This window comes from Cokeromyces recurvatus, assembly GCF_025118155.1.
Source record: "Cokeromyces recurvatus strain NRRL 2243 chromosome Unknown BX663scaffold_39, whole genome shotgun sequence".
NCBI classification, from domain to species: domain Eukaryota; kingdom Fungi; phylum Mucoromycota; class Mucoromycetes; order Mucorales; family Mucoraceae; genus Cokeromyces; species Cokeromyces recurvatus.
The window spans coordinates 76474-92431 of NW_026251425.1; the positions used below are offsets into that span (position 1 = coordinate 76474).

General features: G+C 31.4%; 7 protein-coding genes across 7 annotated transcripts; 2 read left to right on the forward strand and 5 right to left on the reverse strand.

The window, feature by feature from the left end:
- Window positions 1-423: 423 nt before the first annotated feature.
- BX663DRAFT_524471 (PMCA-type calcium-translocating P-type ATPase) lies at window positions 424-4429 on the forward strand. The gene is made up of 4 exons (XM_051529631.1): window positions 424-981; window positions 1048-1266; window positions 1365-2052; window positions 2178-4429. The coding sequence occupies exons 1-4, from the start codon at window positions 529-531 to the stop codon at window positions 4379-4381; spliced, it is 3564 nt and encodes a 1187-aa protein (XP_051378518.1). The 5' UTR covers window positions 424-528; the 3' UTR covers window positions 4382-4429.
- Window positions 4430-5005: 576 nt separating this feature from the next.
- On the forward strand, window positions 5006-5862 carry BX663DRAFT_524476 (protein-tyrosine phosphatase-like protein). The gene is made up of 3 exons (XM_051529632.1): window positions 5006-5217; window positions 5310-5542; window positions 5622-5862. The coding sequence occupies exons 1-3, from the start codon at window positions 5086-5088 to the stop codon at window positions 5785-5787; spliced, it is 531 nt and encodes a 176-aa protein (XP_051378519.1). The 5' UTR covers window positions 5006-5085; the 3' UTR covers window positions 5788-5862.
- BX663DRAFT_524477 (uncharacterized protein) lies at window positions 5706-6779 on the reverse strand. The gene is made up of 2 exons (XM_051529633.1): window positions 6590-6779; window positions 5706-6503 (listed from the first exon to the last, which is right to left on the reverse strand). Exons 1-2 carry the CDS (start codon window positions 6690-6692, stop codon window positions 6127-6129), a joined length of 480 nt encoding a protein of 159 aa, XP_051378520.1. The 5' UTR covers window positions 6693-6779; the 3' UTR covers window positions 5706-6126.
- A 2362-nt stretch (window positions 6780-9141) lies between these two features.
- BX663DRAFT_524481 (pre-mRNA processing factor 3-domain-containing protein) lies at window positions 9142-11324 on the reverse strand. Its single transcript, XM_051529634.1, has 5 exons — window positions 10962-11324; window positions 10725-10856; window positions 10063-10636; window positions 9709-9922; window positions 9142-9653 (listed from the first exon to the last, which is right to left on the reverse strand). The coding sequence occupies exons 1-5, from the start codon at window positions 11136-11138 to the stop codon at window positions 9230-9232; spliced, it is 1521 nt and encodes a 506-aa protein (XP_051378521.1). The 5' UTR covers window positions 11139-11324; the 3' UTR covers window positions 9142-9229.
- A 124-nt stretch (window positions 11325-11448) lies between these two features.
- BX663DRAFT_239887 (uncharacterized protein) lies at window positions 11449-12271 on the reverse strand. Its single transcript, XM_051521840.1, has 3 exons — window positions 12115-12271; window positions 11988-12052; window positions 11449-11887 (listed from the first exon to the last, which is right to left on the reverse strand). Exons 1-3 carry the CDS (start codon window positions 12167-12169, stop codon window positions 11531-11533), a joined length of 477 nt encoding a protein of 158 aa, XP_051378522.1. The 5' UTR covers window positions 12170-12271; the 3' UTR covers window positions 11449-11530.
- Window positions 12272-12373: 102 nt separating this feature from the next.
- BX663DRAFT_442862 (uncharacterized protein) lies at window positions 12374-13135 on the reverse strand (the record flags this gene model as incomplete). Its single annotated transcript, XM_051523540.1, has 2 exons — window positions 12374-13017; window positions 13093-13135. The coding sequence occupies 2 exons, from the start codon at window positions 13133-13135 to the stop codon at window positions 12374-12376; spliced, it is 687 nt and encodes a 228-aa protein (XP_051378523.1).
- A 1289-nt stretch (window positions 13136-14424) lies between these two features.
- Window positions 14425-15670, reverse strand: BX663DRAFT_538456 (NADP-dependent oxidoreductase domain-containing protein; the record flags this gene model as incomplete). Its single annotated transcript, XM_051530689.1, has 4 exons — window positions 14425-14747; window positions 14772-14997; window positions 15080-15481; window positions 15569-15670. 4 exons carry the CDS (start codon window positions 15668-15670, stop codon window positions 14425-14427), a joined length of 1053 nt encoding a protein of 350 aa, XP_051378524.1.
- Window positions 15671-15958: the final 288 nt, after the last annotated feature.

Below are 15958 nucleotides of genomic sequence, written 5' to 3' on the forward strand. Positions count from 1 at the left end.
TGTGTGTTTATAACAATGATTTTCTATTATTTCTTTTACTTCTTTAACAACTGGTCGATCACATCTTTTTTATTTTTTTTTTCTTTATGTAGTAAATCATATCAAATAAAGTAATTTTTGTACAAACAAAAAGTTTAATTTTACTATGATAGAACATCTTTAATTGTAGTAGAAATAAAAGAAGGATCTTCAATGTAAATTTTTGTCAATTTAGCTTAGAATAGTTATTAATCAAATGATTGTTTCCTTAAGCTTGTAAATAAAAAAAATAATTATAATAAAAGTTAAATTCGGTAATTCAAATGTCTTTTCTTGGAATTCTCTTATAGGAAAAAAATCACCAATACACATATTTTATTAATAAAGTAAGCACATACAACACACAAGCGCACACACACACACACATTTATATAATCACTTTTTTTTTTATATAAAAAGACTCATTCAACTTATTTTCTCTCTCTCTCTTTTTACCTTTTCTTTTCTTTTCTTTTTTTTATATATATCTATTTTCCCTTTCCTTTTATAATGTCATCAACTATAAACGATGTAAAGGTGGATATGCGTGATACTTTAACTACACCACATTCAGATCCTTTAAATCCTTTCGCCTTTCAATCTAATCAATTAGCTGCCTTACAAGATCCTAAAAATATCGAATTATTACATATTTTTGGTGGTCTAAAAGGGGTGGCTAAAGGCTTACATACAGATCTAGAAAAGGGTTTAACGCAGAAAGAGAAGGAAGATGATGATGCTTTAAACAAATCTCCTATTACTTTATATGATATCACTTTAGATTCAAGTAAATTAAACACAACTACACCTCCACCTACACCTATTCAACATGAACATGCGTCAACAACAGAAGATACAACTCAATCTATACGTACTACCATCTTTGGTTCAAATGTCTTACCTCCCGTAAAATCAAAAAATATATTTCAATTAATGTGGTTAGCATTTCAAGATAAAACACTTGTAAAGTCCGATTATTATGTTGTGTAGCTTTATAAAAAAAAAAAACTGATTTATATACATACATAGATTTTATTAGCGGTAGCTGCTATAGTTTCTTTAGCAGTAGGTTTATATGAAGATATCGCAGTACCAGAATATGATGCTCAAGGAAATAGAATTGCAGGTGTTAAATGGGTTGAAGGTGTAGCTATCATTGTAGCTATCTTGATCGTTGTTCTTGTTGGCTCTGTTAATGATTTTCAAAAAGAAAGACAATTTAGAAAATTAAATGCAAAAAAGAAGATCGTATTGTCAAGGTAATAAAATATAAAAGCATCTCCCTTTTTTTTTTTTCTTTTCTTTTTTTTTTAATATGTATTCCCATATATACACATCTATTTTAGGCTTTAAGAGATGGTCAAACAGTACAAATATCTGTTTATAATATTCAAGTGGGTGATATTTTATATCTTGAACCTGGTGATATTGTCGCCGCTGATGGTATCTTTATCGAAGGTCATAATGTACGTTGTGATGAATCAGCAGCAACAGGTGAATCAGATGCTGTTCGTAAACAAACGTTTGAATCTTGCTATTTCCATCAACAACAACAACAACAACAGCCTAAAGAAATTAAAATAGATAACTTTTTAAGTGTCCCTACAACTAAAGCTGAAGCTTCTTCTATGAATAGTTTTATTTCTTCTGACGAATATAAACCTAGTCCAAAGGCAGATCCCTTTATTATTTCTGGCTCTAAAGTCCTTGAAGGTGTTTGTACTTATTTGGTAACGGGCGTAGGTGTTCATTCTTATTATGGTCGTACAATGATGGCTCTTCGAACAGAAAATGAATCAACGCCTTTACAAGAAAAATTAAATAATTTAGCGTCCATGATTGCCAAATTAGGTTCTGCTGCTGGTCTCTTGATGTTAATCGTACTTTTTATTCGATATTTCGTCAATTGGAAGTATGATGGTATCCCCACTGTAGCAACTGAAATTGTTCAACAAGTAATGGGGATTTTAATTGTAGTTGTAACCATTATTGTTGTTGCTGTACCTGAAGGTTTACCCTTAGCTGTCACTTTAGGTAAAGCACACGCACAGAAATATATAAATATATATACATATATGCATATGTATATGTATATGTATATACACATGCTCATATTCATACTCATACCTCTTTTTTTTTTCTTTTCCTTTCATATATAGCTCTTGCTTATGCTACTCAACGTATGCTCAAGGACAATAACTTGGTTCGTGTTTTGGCTGCATGTGAAACAATGGGTAATGCAACTACAGTCTGTTCAGACAAAACGGGTACGCTTACGCAAAATAAAATGACAGTTGTTGCTGGTACCTTGGGTTCCTCCTTTAGATTCCTTCATGATGCCCCTACAGAACGTGTCGATCTTAATGATATCAGTACTCTATCATCAAGGGTACCTTTACCTATTCTTCATTTACTCAATCAAGGTATTGCAGTGAACTCAACTGCATTTGAAACGGAACAGGAGGGTGTTCTACAATTTGTGGGTAACAAGACAGAGACGGCTCTCTTACAATTATCTAAATTACATACCAAGAGTGAAGCTTATGATGACCTTCGAAAGAAATGGCCTCAACTTCAGGTCTTCCCATTCAGTTCTGAACGTAAGGCGATGGCAACCGTCATTCGTCTAGAGGATGAACGTGTTGTTAGAGTCCATGTGAAGGGTGCCTCTGAAATTTTAGTACAACAATGTCAACGTATCGTGACATTGAGTAAGACAACAGATGATGTACTCAAATCACGTCCATTGACGGAAGAAGATCGTCATCGTCTGGATCGTATCATTCAAAGTTATGCCTCTCGAAGTTTGCGTACCATTGCCTTGGCTTATCGTGATTTGGATGATTGGGACATCAAAAAGAAGAAAGCAGAAGGAGAAGGAGAAGAAATACCTTACGAAGATATCATTAAAGGAGGCTTGACATTGATCGGTATCGTAGGTATCGAAGATCCTTTACGACCTGGTGTAAAAGAAGCTGTCAAGGCATGTCAACGTGCTGGTGTCTTTGTTCGTATGGTGACGGGTGATAATGCTGTAACAGCAAAGTCAATTGCTAAACAATGTGGGATTTATACAGCAGGTGGTATTGTCATGGAGGGTCCCGTCTTTCGTTCTCTCGCCCCTCATGAGATGGATGCTATCTTACCTCGTTTACAAGTCTTGGCTCGATCCAGTCCTGAGGACAAACAAATCCTCGTCGGTCGTCTAAGGGAACTGGGTGATATCGTGGCCGTAACAGGGGATGGTACTAATGATGGCCCCGCCCTTAAATTAGCTGATGTAGGTTTCTCAATGGGTATCGCTGGAACAGAGGTAGCTAAGGAAGCATCAAGTATCATCTTGATGGATGATAACTTTTCAAGTATCGTGAAGGCTATCATGTGGGGTCGTTGTGTGAATGACTCTGTCAAGAAATTTTTAGAATTTCAAATCACCGTCAACATCACTGCCGTCGTCCTCACCTTTATTTCATCTGTCGTGAGTCATGATCAAAAGTCAGTCTTAACCGCTGTTCAATTACTCTGGGTGAATTTGATTATGGATACATTTGCAGCCTTGGCGTTAGCAACAGACCCACCCACAAAGGAATTATTAGAAAGATCCCCTGAACCAAGATCGGCACCACTCATCACATTTAAAATGTGGAAGATGATTATTGGTCAAGCCATCTTCCAAATCGTCGTTACCACCATCTTATTATACAGTGATGTCTTACATTATGAAGCCAATGACCCCATCTTACAGACCATCGTCTTTAATACCTTTGTCTTTTGCCAAATCTTTAATGAAATCAATTGCCGACGTATCGACTCTCATCTGAACATCTTTAGCAACATCCTCGCCAACAAGTTTTTCATCTTCATCTTTGCTTTATGTGTTGCACTTCAAGTCATTATTGTTAATGTGGGTGGTGCTGCATTCCAAGTGACGAGAGTGAATGGTGTCGCCTGGGCGATTTCGATTGTCGTAGGACTTTTATCTATACCTATCGGTGCTGTCATTCGATTGATACCTGATGAATTATTTGCTTGGGTCTTTTTATTTAGTCCTAATGCTAAAAAACGATACTTGGGAGGTCAAGATCAAGCAAACACAAGTAGTCCCTCTGTCTATGTTGCTGGTAATGAAAGAATTATATGGAACCAACCTGGTGGTCACACTACAACTACTACTACTACTACAAAGGCTGAAGAAGAAAAAGTAGAAGAGGCAGCACCTGCTTATGATACCCCTAATACTAATAATACTCATAATACTAATAAATCATTCAATGACTATGTGCCAGCTTATGAAGGCTTTGAAGAACAAAATCAAGATACGATTCTTTCTTCTGGATCTTTAGAACAACGTATACAATCATAATAATAACAATAAATTTATATTTATCTATTTTTTTTATTTTATAATAATGCAAATATTACATAAGATTCAGCATAATATCTGAAATGTTTTTATTATTATTATTATTATTATTATTTTTTATTAGTAGAATGACGTTAGTCCTATTTTTTTTTTTTTCTTCGACATTTTATGTTTGATCCAGGCTGATTTCATTTTCTTTTTCTTTTTCTTTTTCTTTTTCTTACTCTTTCTTATTAATTAGCACATAATTTGTCTTGCAATTTTATTATTTTACCAGGTAAGATTAACATTTAATTAAATGGATGATTGATTAATAACAAGTTTTTGATTAAATTAATTAAAAGGGCTACTTTTTTATATATACAGTATAGACCTTTTTTTTTTTTTTTTTTTTTTTTTTTTGTTAGATACCATTATTTGTTCGATTTAATTCCATTTCATCTTCTCCTCCTCCTTTATATACATATATATATTTATAAATATACATACACACCCTCTCTTTCTCTCTCACACACACACATTTACCCTTTAATTGACTGCATTTCTTTCTTTCTTTATTTTATTTTTGTTTGTTTGTTATCTCTCTTTTTCACTTTCTCTTTTTTTCTTTTTTTTTTAGAAGAGAAAAAAAAAAAAAGAAAGAAAGAAAGCAAAGTATCACCAAGATTAACTTATTTGTTCAAACCTTATAAATTCCCTCCAACATGTATTCTCGAGGAACAGCAGGTGGCGCTGTCAGACCTTTGATTAACACGCCTACCTATCTCGAATACCATGGTTTACGATTTTTAATTGTGGATGCGCCTAGTTCCAACAATTTACCACTCTATCTCCAGGTAGGCAGTTTGACTTGTAAAAATCAACACACATACACATGGTATTAGATGGGTTATAAATTCAACATTTCAATTTTTTTTTGTCATTATAGGAGTTTGAACGTTGGAATGTAACAGATGTTGTTCGTTGTTGTGAAGCAACATATTCAAAAGAATTACTCCATGAAAAACACATTCAAGTTCATGACTTTGTATTTGCTGATGGTGAAGCACCACCTAGTCATATTGTGGATGCCTGGCTTCAGTTGATTGAAACGAGGTTTAAAGATCAAGATGAAGAAAGGAAACCCTCTATTGCTATTCATTGTGTAGCAGGTTTAGGAAGGTATTGTTAAAAGAAAAAGTGATAGGAAAAAAAAAAGACTTTTGGAAGTTCCTTTTTAATATATATATATATATTGTAGAGCCCCAGTTTTAGTGGCTATTGCTTTGATTGAAGATGGAATGCAACCTTTAGATGCAGTATCTTATATTCGTGAGCGTCGTCGAGGAGCTATTAACAAGAAACAATTAAAATATATTGAAAATTATAAACCAAGATCACAGACAAGTCGATGTATTATAAGTTAATTATTATTATTATTATTATTACAATTATTACTATTATTACTATACCAATTTAATAAAAGAAAAAAAAAAGGGGAGGAAAAAATAAAAAATGAATCAAGAGATTTAAAACATGAAAAAGGAAAGAATGATGCTAAGGATAAAGGCAGAGCCAGATAATAAATGAGTGGCTCCACTAGTATGATGACTGACTTCAGGAGAAGCGGAAGCAGAAGCAGGTGTAGGAGTTCCACTAGCAGAAAGGGTAGTAGAAGTAGATTCATGTTGCATAGCAGCAGCAGATGTAGGATGTGAAGCTATTAAATAAATAAATAAATAGAACAGAGTTAATTCTATCTGTACTTATGCTCTCTTGTATACGCTTAATATTATAATTATTTTTTTTTTTTTACACTTACCATCGCTATGACTCGTAACTGTTGAAGCCTTATCAGTAGCAGTAGCAGCAGAAGAAGGATGAACTTCAGTGGTAGAAGGATGAGCTTCAGAAGAAGAAGGATGAGCTTCAGTGGTGGAAGGATGAGCTTCAGAGGTAGATTCACTCTTCATATCTGTAGTGGTAGCAGAGGTAGGATGCACACTCATGGTTGTGGCAGGAAGAGTAATTTGATGAAGTGTAGTTGAGCTACTTTCTTGACCAGGCCAGTAATTATGAATACAAGTATTATAACAGATATTATCGCCGTTACACTTTTCAATACAATGCTGAGTTGTATTTACTGAAAAAAAAAATTAGATAATACAATAGAAATATTATTATTATTAAAATTTTTTTTTTTTTTTTTTTTTTTTTTTTTTTACTTACCACAAATTTGAAGACAAGTGTTATCATTAGGGTCACAGGTACACATAGCATTGACCAATTGAGCGATAAAAGGTAAAAGAACGAGTAAGTAAGCCTTTTGCATTTTATTTATTTATTTATTTATTTGGATCTTATTAATATAATTAAAAAAAGTAAAGTAAAATAAAGTCTAAATGTATATTTTTTTTTTCGATTAACTTTCTTATTAAATTCTAAAAGGTATTTATATATTCTTTTTTTTTTTTTTTTTTTTTTTATTTCAGACAATTTATTAAGCAAAGATATGATTGGTGAATAAATATATTCTTTCTGTTGTTATTGTTAACAAAGAAAACGAAATAATAAATTATTATCAAAGAGAAACATACCATCATTATTTCAAGTAAACAGGTATGTATCAGTAACACTTTTTATACAAATATGACAATCATTGTCATTGTCATCTTATTTTTAGGCACATTTCCCTTTCTTTATTTAATCTTACGCGTCTGTACTTTTTTTCATTTGTCGTGATAACTGTAACATGTTATATTCGGAGATTCATTTTTTTTTTATTTTATTTTTTTTTAATAGAACTTTTTTTTATTTTTATTTTTATTTTTTTTTTTGTTTGGCGGTATTTGAAACTAAATTCTGAATATTTTATTGTTGACCTTTAAATTTGTGTTCTTGTGACGAGTTAAAGCTTTATTTATGTTAGACTTTGGAAGAGAAGAAGAAAATAGGACTAGTTAAAAGTAATCACTGCACGCTTAGACAGTATTCAAAAGGATGATACTGCGTACTGTATTCATACTTTGCAATTAAATTTACTATTTTATATTTCCTTGGCAGCCTCTATAATTCTTGGCATTTGTATATCATCACCTCTTAGTGATTTCATTTGGTTTGTAAAGGAAAGAACACATGCATCGTTTACGAATCAATACAACACTCACTCAGCTGTCAACTTTATTATTTACGTAGAATTAATATAGAAGCAATCCTCAGAATTAAGAAACACAAAGATGAAAGACATGGCACCTTCCTTTGCAATAAATTAGTAAAGCTCTCAAGTTTGTTTGTTTAATACTTTGATAGTTTGAAAAAAAAAAGAAAGACGTGTATTTAATGTGGGGGAATTTTTTTTTTCTTTCAGCAGCAATAGGTAGAGTATCTTTAGACATACATACACTTGCTATTAAATATCTTTAAATGCATTTGATACATACTTGTCTGGGGACCAAGAAAGAAAATGGATAATGGGCATATAAAGAGAGTATTCAATTAAAACTAGCTTACTGTCATTGACTTGATCTAACATTCAGTTTTAATGATATAAGCATCCATTGCTAGAGTATTCGAACATGATAAGTATGCAACAATAAGGATTATTATGACTGCTGTTATATTCAATTAGATAATTACTCATAGACCTTTATAGTACATACATGTGTATGAATGATACTAAATGGTGTAATATAATTAAGTCACATGATGATAATATTAGTAGCATATGAATAACGAGGTATGAATTAACATTGACGTGTTGTTTACTCCAGAAATAATCATCTATTTTTTCAGTGACAGTCCACCAAGGAGAATAAAAATTTCTTTTTTTTTTTTTTTTTGCATAAAATGCAGACTAGTTCGGAGATGATATTATATCCATAAGTTCTATTAATATCATTATCACTTATCTAGTGAAAAAAAAACATATAAATAACTCTTCTCCATCCCCTTTATGTTCAATTTCCCCCTTTTTTTTAGCTTGCTTAGCTTAGGTATGTGATTGAGGTTAATATAATAGTAGTAATAATAATAATAAGAGGATTCCTTTTCTTGAGACGAATTTAAATGGAGCAATCTTCTATCAGTCGAACATCACCACTAGCTTTGTCTTAAAAAAAAAAAAAGGAACTGTTCCTGAGATTAAATATTCAAGATAAAGCAGCCTCTACAAATACTATTTGATTTATAAGTAATAACAACCAATAAAAGAGTGATGATGAAAAGAATGTTATAAATATAAATGAATAAGCAAGCACTACTAATTCCTTCAACGATTCATGGCTAGTCAAATAATAATAATAATGATAATAAAATAGCGATTAACTCCACTACAAGTGTACGAAATGGGTTGAGGTGCAGCAGGGACAGTTACCCAGTTCACAACAAAACTGTTCCAAACGATATTTACTTACTCTCTCAGCAAGTAGTTGTAGAGCAAGGGCTGTCTTTCAGTCAAGTTTAGTCTCCCAAGTTGTGCTATTTAGGAACATACAAATAGTTATAGATACTTGTCTTTTATAAGCAAAAGCTGTAAAGGAGAAAGGGATTTCTTTTGTTTTTATTTTTAGTTTGGGGGCAAACAAGGAACATGTATCATATAATAAGATTAATGTTAATGACATATTAAATAATAATGATGATGAGTGCTAAAAGAAAAAAAAAAAAAAAGATCGTATATTCACCCAGCCAAATATGTAATAAATTATTTATTATTATTAATAATAATCACATAGCTCTACTAATTCAAAGGTAAAAAGATACGATATATTATATTAATTATCTGCATGTTAGAATAAATAATAATTTAACAGTAACAAAAATAGCGAAAAAAAAAATAAAATAAAAAAATAAAATAAAATAAAATTTATTTTATAATTGTGGTTGTCTAGCAATTAATTCTTCATCCGTACTTGCTATAGCAACGTCCCAATAATTCTCGACATTCCATTTCCCTAATTCTTCTCTTGCCATCTTTTCACTCTCAAATGTACGCCATGTAAATCTTTTAAAGGATTTTGTCTTTACTTGTCCTGTCCATACCAAAAAACACGTGTTTTCTTCTCCTTCAGGCAATCCTATTGGCTCATCTTCCTTTAGATTTTTAGGTGGTGGAAGATCATTCCAATCAATACGTCTTAACATAAGTTTCTTATAAGCTTTGATAGACTTTGGTCCTCCTTCAACAATCACCAGATTACATTTTGGATGAACAATGACTATACCACTTAATTGATATTGTTGGGCATTTACCTCTATCTTATATCTTAATTTAGGATGTGAGCAATATTTGACTCTAAATAAAAGAGAGAATTAGTTTTCATATCGCGAGATATATATATCATCTTTACTTAAAGACGGCCACTTCATTTGATGTCTTTTGATCTTCTTTTAATTTATTTAATATCTTTGCTCTTCTTTCTTCAGGTGTCAATTTACGTTGTTCGTTTGCTTTATCATGCATACGTTGTCGGTGTTCCATTTCCTTTCGTACTCGTGCCTCTACTTTAGTTGGATCCTGTATTGCTTCTTCACCCAACACTTTCATTAAATTACTAATTTTAACTACACGTACAAAATAAATAAAAGTAAAATAAAAAACATAACATCATGTTAGGCCCCATAAATGAGAAAAATAAAACATGCAGAAATCACTTTTCCCCCCACCACCACCATCTTTCTCTTTCTCCTCTACTTTTTCTTACCTTTGGGTGGATCAGGTTCAATTAAACCCAATCGAATTTTATCTCGTTTATCTTTCAGTGCCTCTGCTCTTCTTTGTCTTCTCATTTTCTTTCGTTCCCTTTTGGTCAACATCAAAGATCTCACGACAGGAGCTGCATGTAGTTCACCAGGTGGTTGAATTGGGACTGGATGATGTACATAATGAGTGACTAAACTTTCCAACTTGTCTACATCAACAGTATCTACCTCTGCATAAGATTTATCCGCCAAAAAGGGTGCATCCCACCATTCAACATTTGGAGGTGCCTCTCTCTTGATAACCTTATCCGATACATCCAACTCAGTTTGCATACCTGCCTTTTTCACATTCTCTGTAATTTCGCGTTTCAATTTCTCGAGTTGTTGTTTAGCACGTTCTTGATTGGCAATATCGATATATTTACCAGGTTGAATAAATTTGAGTTGACGTGGACGACGTGGTTTAATCGCATCAAAATCAACGGGTGTTGTTGTATCAAGATATGGGTTTTTAGTAGGTTTATCTTTCGCTTTTTTTTCTGAAATCGCAGGAGAGTTTTTAGCACGCTGCATAGCCTAATCACATATATATGTATAAAGACATAAAACATATTATTATAACATGTATATGTATTATTATTTTCAAATTTAAAGTATATATTACCTTGGTATTGGTAGTCTCGCGACGTGGAATAATACCGGTATCGATCATTGCCTTTAAATCTATTTCGCCTGATGAACTAAGAGGAAGTGCAGGTGGTTTCATTTCACTTGTACGTGTAACTCCTGGACGAACCTACCAAAAAAATAAATAAATAAATAAATAAATAAAAATAAATTAACAAACATGTTCATTTCATTAAAAAAAAAAAAAGCTTATGTTTCTTTTTGAGTACTTTACTGTGGGTGTAGTGCCTGCTAATCGACTTTTAGCTTCTGCAATACGACGTTGTAATTCTACAAGGTTGAGACCTGTTTTCCCTGTTGGGGGTTGTGTTGAAGCCGATGGCATAGATGGCATTGGTCTTTGCTGTGGTGGCGTTATAGGAGTACTAGTTGTTTTTCGAAATTTAGCCATTTTGGCTAAAACCTCTGCTCTTTTCGCTTCAATTAGCGCTTGCTATATACATACATGTATATGTATTTATGTAAAAGTGAGTCTTATAATTAGTACATTATCATTAATGAGTTTTTCTTTCTTTTTTTTTTTTACTTGTTTGGGATCCATGATTATTTAATTATAAAGATAAGTAAATAAAAAAAAAAAAAAAAAAAGAAAAAATAAAAAGGAAGAGAAAGGAAGAAAAAAAAAAAATAAAATAAAAAAAAATAAAAAAATAAAATAAAAGAGAGAGAGAAAGAAGCTTATTTTTTTTTTTCTTTACTATTTTTTTTTATTTTTTATTTTTATTTTTATTTTTATTTTTTTTTTTTCAATTATAAAAAATTAAAAAGTCACTTTTCTTTCTTTTACATCTTCATCATCATTATAATAGATGCTAGAAAACATATTATCCCTAATAAGCTCCATGCCTCAATTTTATTTGATAAAGAGGAAACAACTTCTTGTTGTACTTGCATTGTCGCAGTTGGTGTAGTAAATAGAGTTACAACTGTTGCAGAAGAAGAAGACGGTGACAAAGAATAAGGGGATTGAGATTGACGATCTCTTGCTACTGACATGCCATCTATATCTGCCTTTTTAAAAATGTCTTCTTTCTCTTGATTTGTAAAGTCATAATAGGTCTTATTATCAATTACAGCTCGTTTGATTTGTTGATTAGCGGTAGTATGTATTTTGTAATGTTTAATTCTATAAGAATATATCTATAAAAAAAAAAATAAAAAAATAATAATCAAGCACGTGTATATATATATATGTATATATATATATATATAAAGAGGGGGAGCCTATCTATGTACTTACAGGTGCAATTTTATCAATTTCAATAGTACGTGGTGATAATGGATTGTCTAAATTATTTTCAGCACCTAAATATAAATCAAACTATGAATAATAATGTAACATATTTATTAGTTACTTTTACTTGTACCATAAACAATACTAGTTAGTGTACATAAAATCAAGATAAGTGCAAGGTATTTCATGCTTTATACAAAATAATAAAATAAAAAAAAATAAAAAAAACAAAGAACGAAAGAAAGAAAGAAAGCAAGAATGAATGAATGAATGAAAGGAGATCTGATGCAGTAAATAGCTCCTGTTAACTTTTTTTTTTATTATTATCATTATTATTATTGTTATTTGTATAAAACCATGCATCTAACAGCATTCCAATGTATTACGTAATATTACTTATTAGATGGCAAAAATTGTTCTCGTTTATTCATATTTACAAGTCCCACCATCTTGGCTATTCCTATACTCAAATCAACTGGCAAAAAGATAACGGACTCGACTAATCCTCGCTTATATTCCTTTAACTTCTCGTCGATATCTAAAAACTGGTGTTCTGACCAATCCTTTAATTCGAGTTGCTGTGCTTTAATTTGTTTTAGATTTGTAGATAGTTGATGAATAGTAGGCGATAAAGCCTTTGTGATCTGTGTAAAGTCTCTTCGCGTATTGTGTTTTAGGTTATCTAGTTCATTTTGCAAAAGCTGAAGTTTAGCTTGTATGATATCGATTGCAGAGGGATCAGTGTCGATTAAAGAATTTAGATAGAGAGTACGTTGCTTAAGTAATTGAGTAATATGTAAGAGGGGTTTTATGGTGGCTGCAATGATAAAGATAGTAACGTTAAATGAACTCATGTATTTATCATAATTACTAAGCAGATAACGACCCAGTTGTAAAGTATATCCTGCTAAAAAGGGTGATATAACAATCCAGAATAGAGCCACACATTCATGACGTTTAAGCTCTGTTTCAATCCATGGCTTTGTATTGCATTGACGACGATGAGATCTAGTGCTTTCATAATAACTCCAAGGCACTTGTAAACAAAATAAAGTAAGTATTTTTTTTTTTATTATTATTTTGTCTCTTCTTTTATCCTATTTTCATTTACCCGTAATCCATTTATAAACATAATATAAAATAAGTAAAATCATGATAAAGTCATTCCATATTTCTGCACTACCAAATAAAAATGTGCCTAGTGTTGGTATAATGGCAAGTAGTATTGGCCATGAAATAGCAACAGAAAATGCGTCATCTTCTTTTTGTTGATTGTTCATTTAAAAAAAAAAAAGAGGATGAAAAGAGTAAAAGTAGGAAAAAAAGAAAAGGAATATAAATGAATAAACTTTAGTTGGTTTTATTATTTTTGATTATTAAAGGCACGTTACAAACAAATAAAAATGTCATTTTAATGTATACTTTTTTATGTATGTGTTTCATGTATGTTGTTGTGAAGGAAAAAATAACTCCGTCTCAAACTGTTTCTTTTTTGTACCTTGATTTTATAGTGTGTGTGTGTGCAAGATTCCTTTCTTTCTTTGGTCATGTGATAACTATTTAATCTTTAAAAGGCTCAGTTTTGATTAATACACATATCATTCATATAGATATGAGGGGTAATCTTTCATTTATATGTAGTAACAGATGATATAATCCAAAATTATTGGGATGCTTGATTATACATACAAACACTCAGCAAGGTTTTTGAGAATAATGTTACAATTCAATCAAACCTTTATTATTAAATTTTGAAAGCTGCATAAATAACAGAAAGCTCTGAAGTCGTTATTTATTATTATTATTACTAGCTTTAGAAACCCTAAGAACAAGTTGTATCATTGCTTTATTAGAGTCTTTTTTTATTTTATTTTATTTTCCAATCATTCATCCAAAGTGTATCAACCCTTACTGCTTTGCTATACATATTTTCTAGGATCAATACATTATTGGATTCACCTATCTTCTTGAATGATAAACTAATATAAAAAGGGAGAGAGAAAGAGAAAGAGAGAGAAAGACGAAGATAGAAGGTGTTCAAGAGCAGCAGAATACTGGAAATAAAAAGAAATTCTCATTACTCAAAATAACAATTCACAACTTGGTTGATTCAATCAACAATGTATCTACTTCCTTGCTATTCCTATACATGATAAGGATATTGATTGAAGGATTTATTATACACCCCTCTTAGCAACTTTAAAGATAAAATGAATATTATTTCTTCAACATTTGTAGAGTCATAATTTTTAGTGTTATCTATATACATGCCATAAAGAAGACATACCCCTTTAACAAACCTGTATTTTTGTTCATATATATTAGTTTAACCTTTTCTGAATAATTTCAATTTTATACATGTCATTCCAAAGAATTTTTTTTTATTATATATGTATATGTATATGTATATATATTTTTTAAGAAAACCCTCTGTTTATCGCATTTAGATGGGATATTTAGGTGTATAGGGCTCTTCAAGGTATTTGATTTCTTCTTTAGTTAACTTCAAGTCTAATCCACGAACGGAATCATAAAGTTGTTCAATTTTACTGACACCAAGAATAGGTGCAGTGATAAATGGCTTTGATAATTCCCAGGCCATAGCAATTTGTGCATTTGATACGTTATGCTTCTTTGCAAGTTCAGTAACTCGGTCAATAATAATTTCATTACAATCTGCTTTCACTTCAGGATGAAACTTGGAGATAACAAAGTAAGTATCATTGCGGACAGTATTTCTCTTCTTAGCAAGAAGTTCGCCACCAGCTAAAGGAGACTAAGGGATGATACCAATACCAGAATCCATACAATAAGGGATCATTTCTCTCTCTTCTTCACGGTAAATCAAGTTATATAAGTTTTGCATGGAAATAAATTTAGCCCAACCATGACGTTCAGCAATATTATTATATTTCTGGAATTGCCAAGTAGACATGGTACTGGCACCAATGTATCTAACTTTACCAGAGCGAACAAGATCATTTAAAGCCTCCATAGTCTCTTCCATAGGAGTGTTCTATATATATATATATTTATAATAAAGATAAATACATCATATTATTTATACGCATCTTCTTTTCTTTTTTTTTCTAACTTACTGGATCATGACGATGTATTTGATAAATGTCAATGTAATCAACACCAAGACGCTTTAAGGAGGCTTCAACAGCATCAAAGATATGCTTACGAGAAAGACCAAAACAATTCACCATATGAGCCTTGTCCTCTGGGATAGGGTCAAACTCATCAAAGTTATCATATACAGGCATATAGACTTTAGTAGCAATCACAACACGACCTCTATCTGCACCAATTTCCTTCAAAGCCTTACCAAGAACTCTTTCACTTTCACCATAAGAGTAAACATCAGCTGTATCAAAGAAGTTGATACCAATTTCATAAGCCTTCTTGATGTACTCAATACTTTCCTTTTCATCTTTAACCCAGGGACTCCATTTTGAACTACCATAGGACATACAACCAAGACAAATACGAGAAACCTAATATGTAATAAGAATAAATAAATAGAATAGTGTTAATATGTATTGATGATAATAACGGTCAAATATATAATCATATCAACTTACTCTTAGACCTGTTTTTCCAAGACGAACGTATTGCATTTTTGGTAAATCAGTAGTAGTAGTTTTTGTAGTTGTAGTAGCAGCAGCAGCAGAAGAAGAAGACATTGTTTATGTTAACAAAATATGAGTTGATAGGATGGATGGATTAGAAAAGAGAAATTTCAATACTCTTATATATATACTCTTTACAAATATCTCAAATTACTTGACTATAGCTTTAGCTTTTTCTACACTTGGTAAGAGACTTACGTAACTTATTCCCCTCTAATTACCATATTGTGCATTACTAGGGTTTCAGCTTCAGAAAAGTTGAATAATGATAATGAGATTTTTTTTTTTAAAAAAAACACACTAATAAGAATCTTGTTACTATAAGTCTCAGAAATTCCAAGA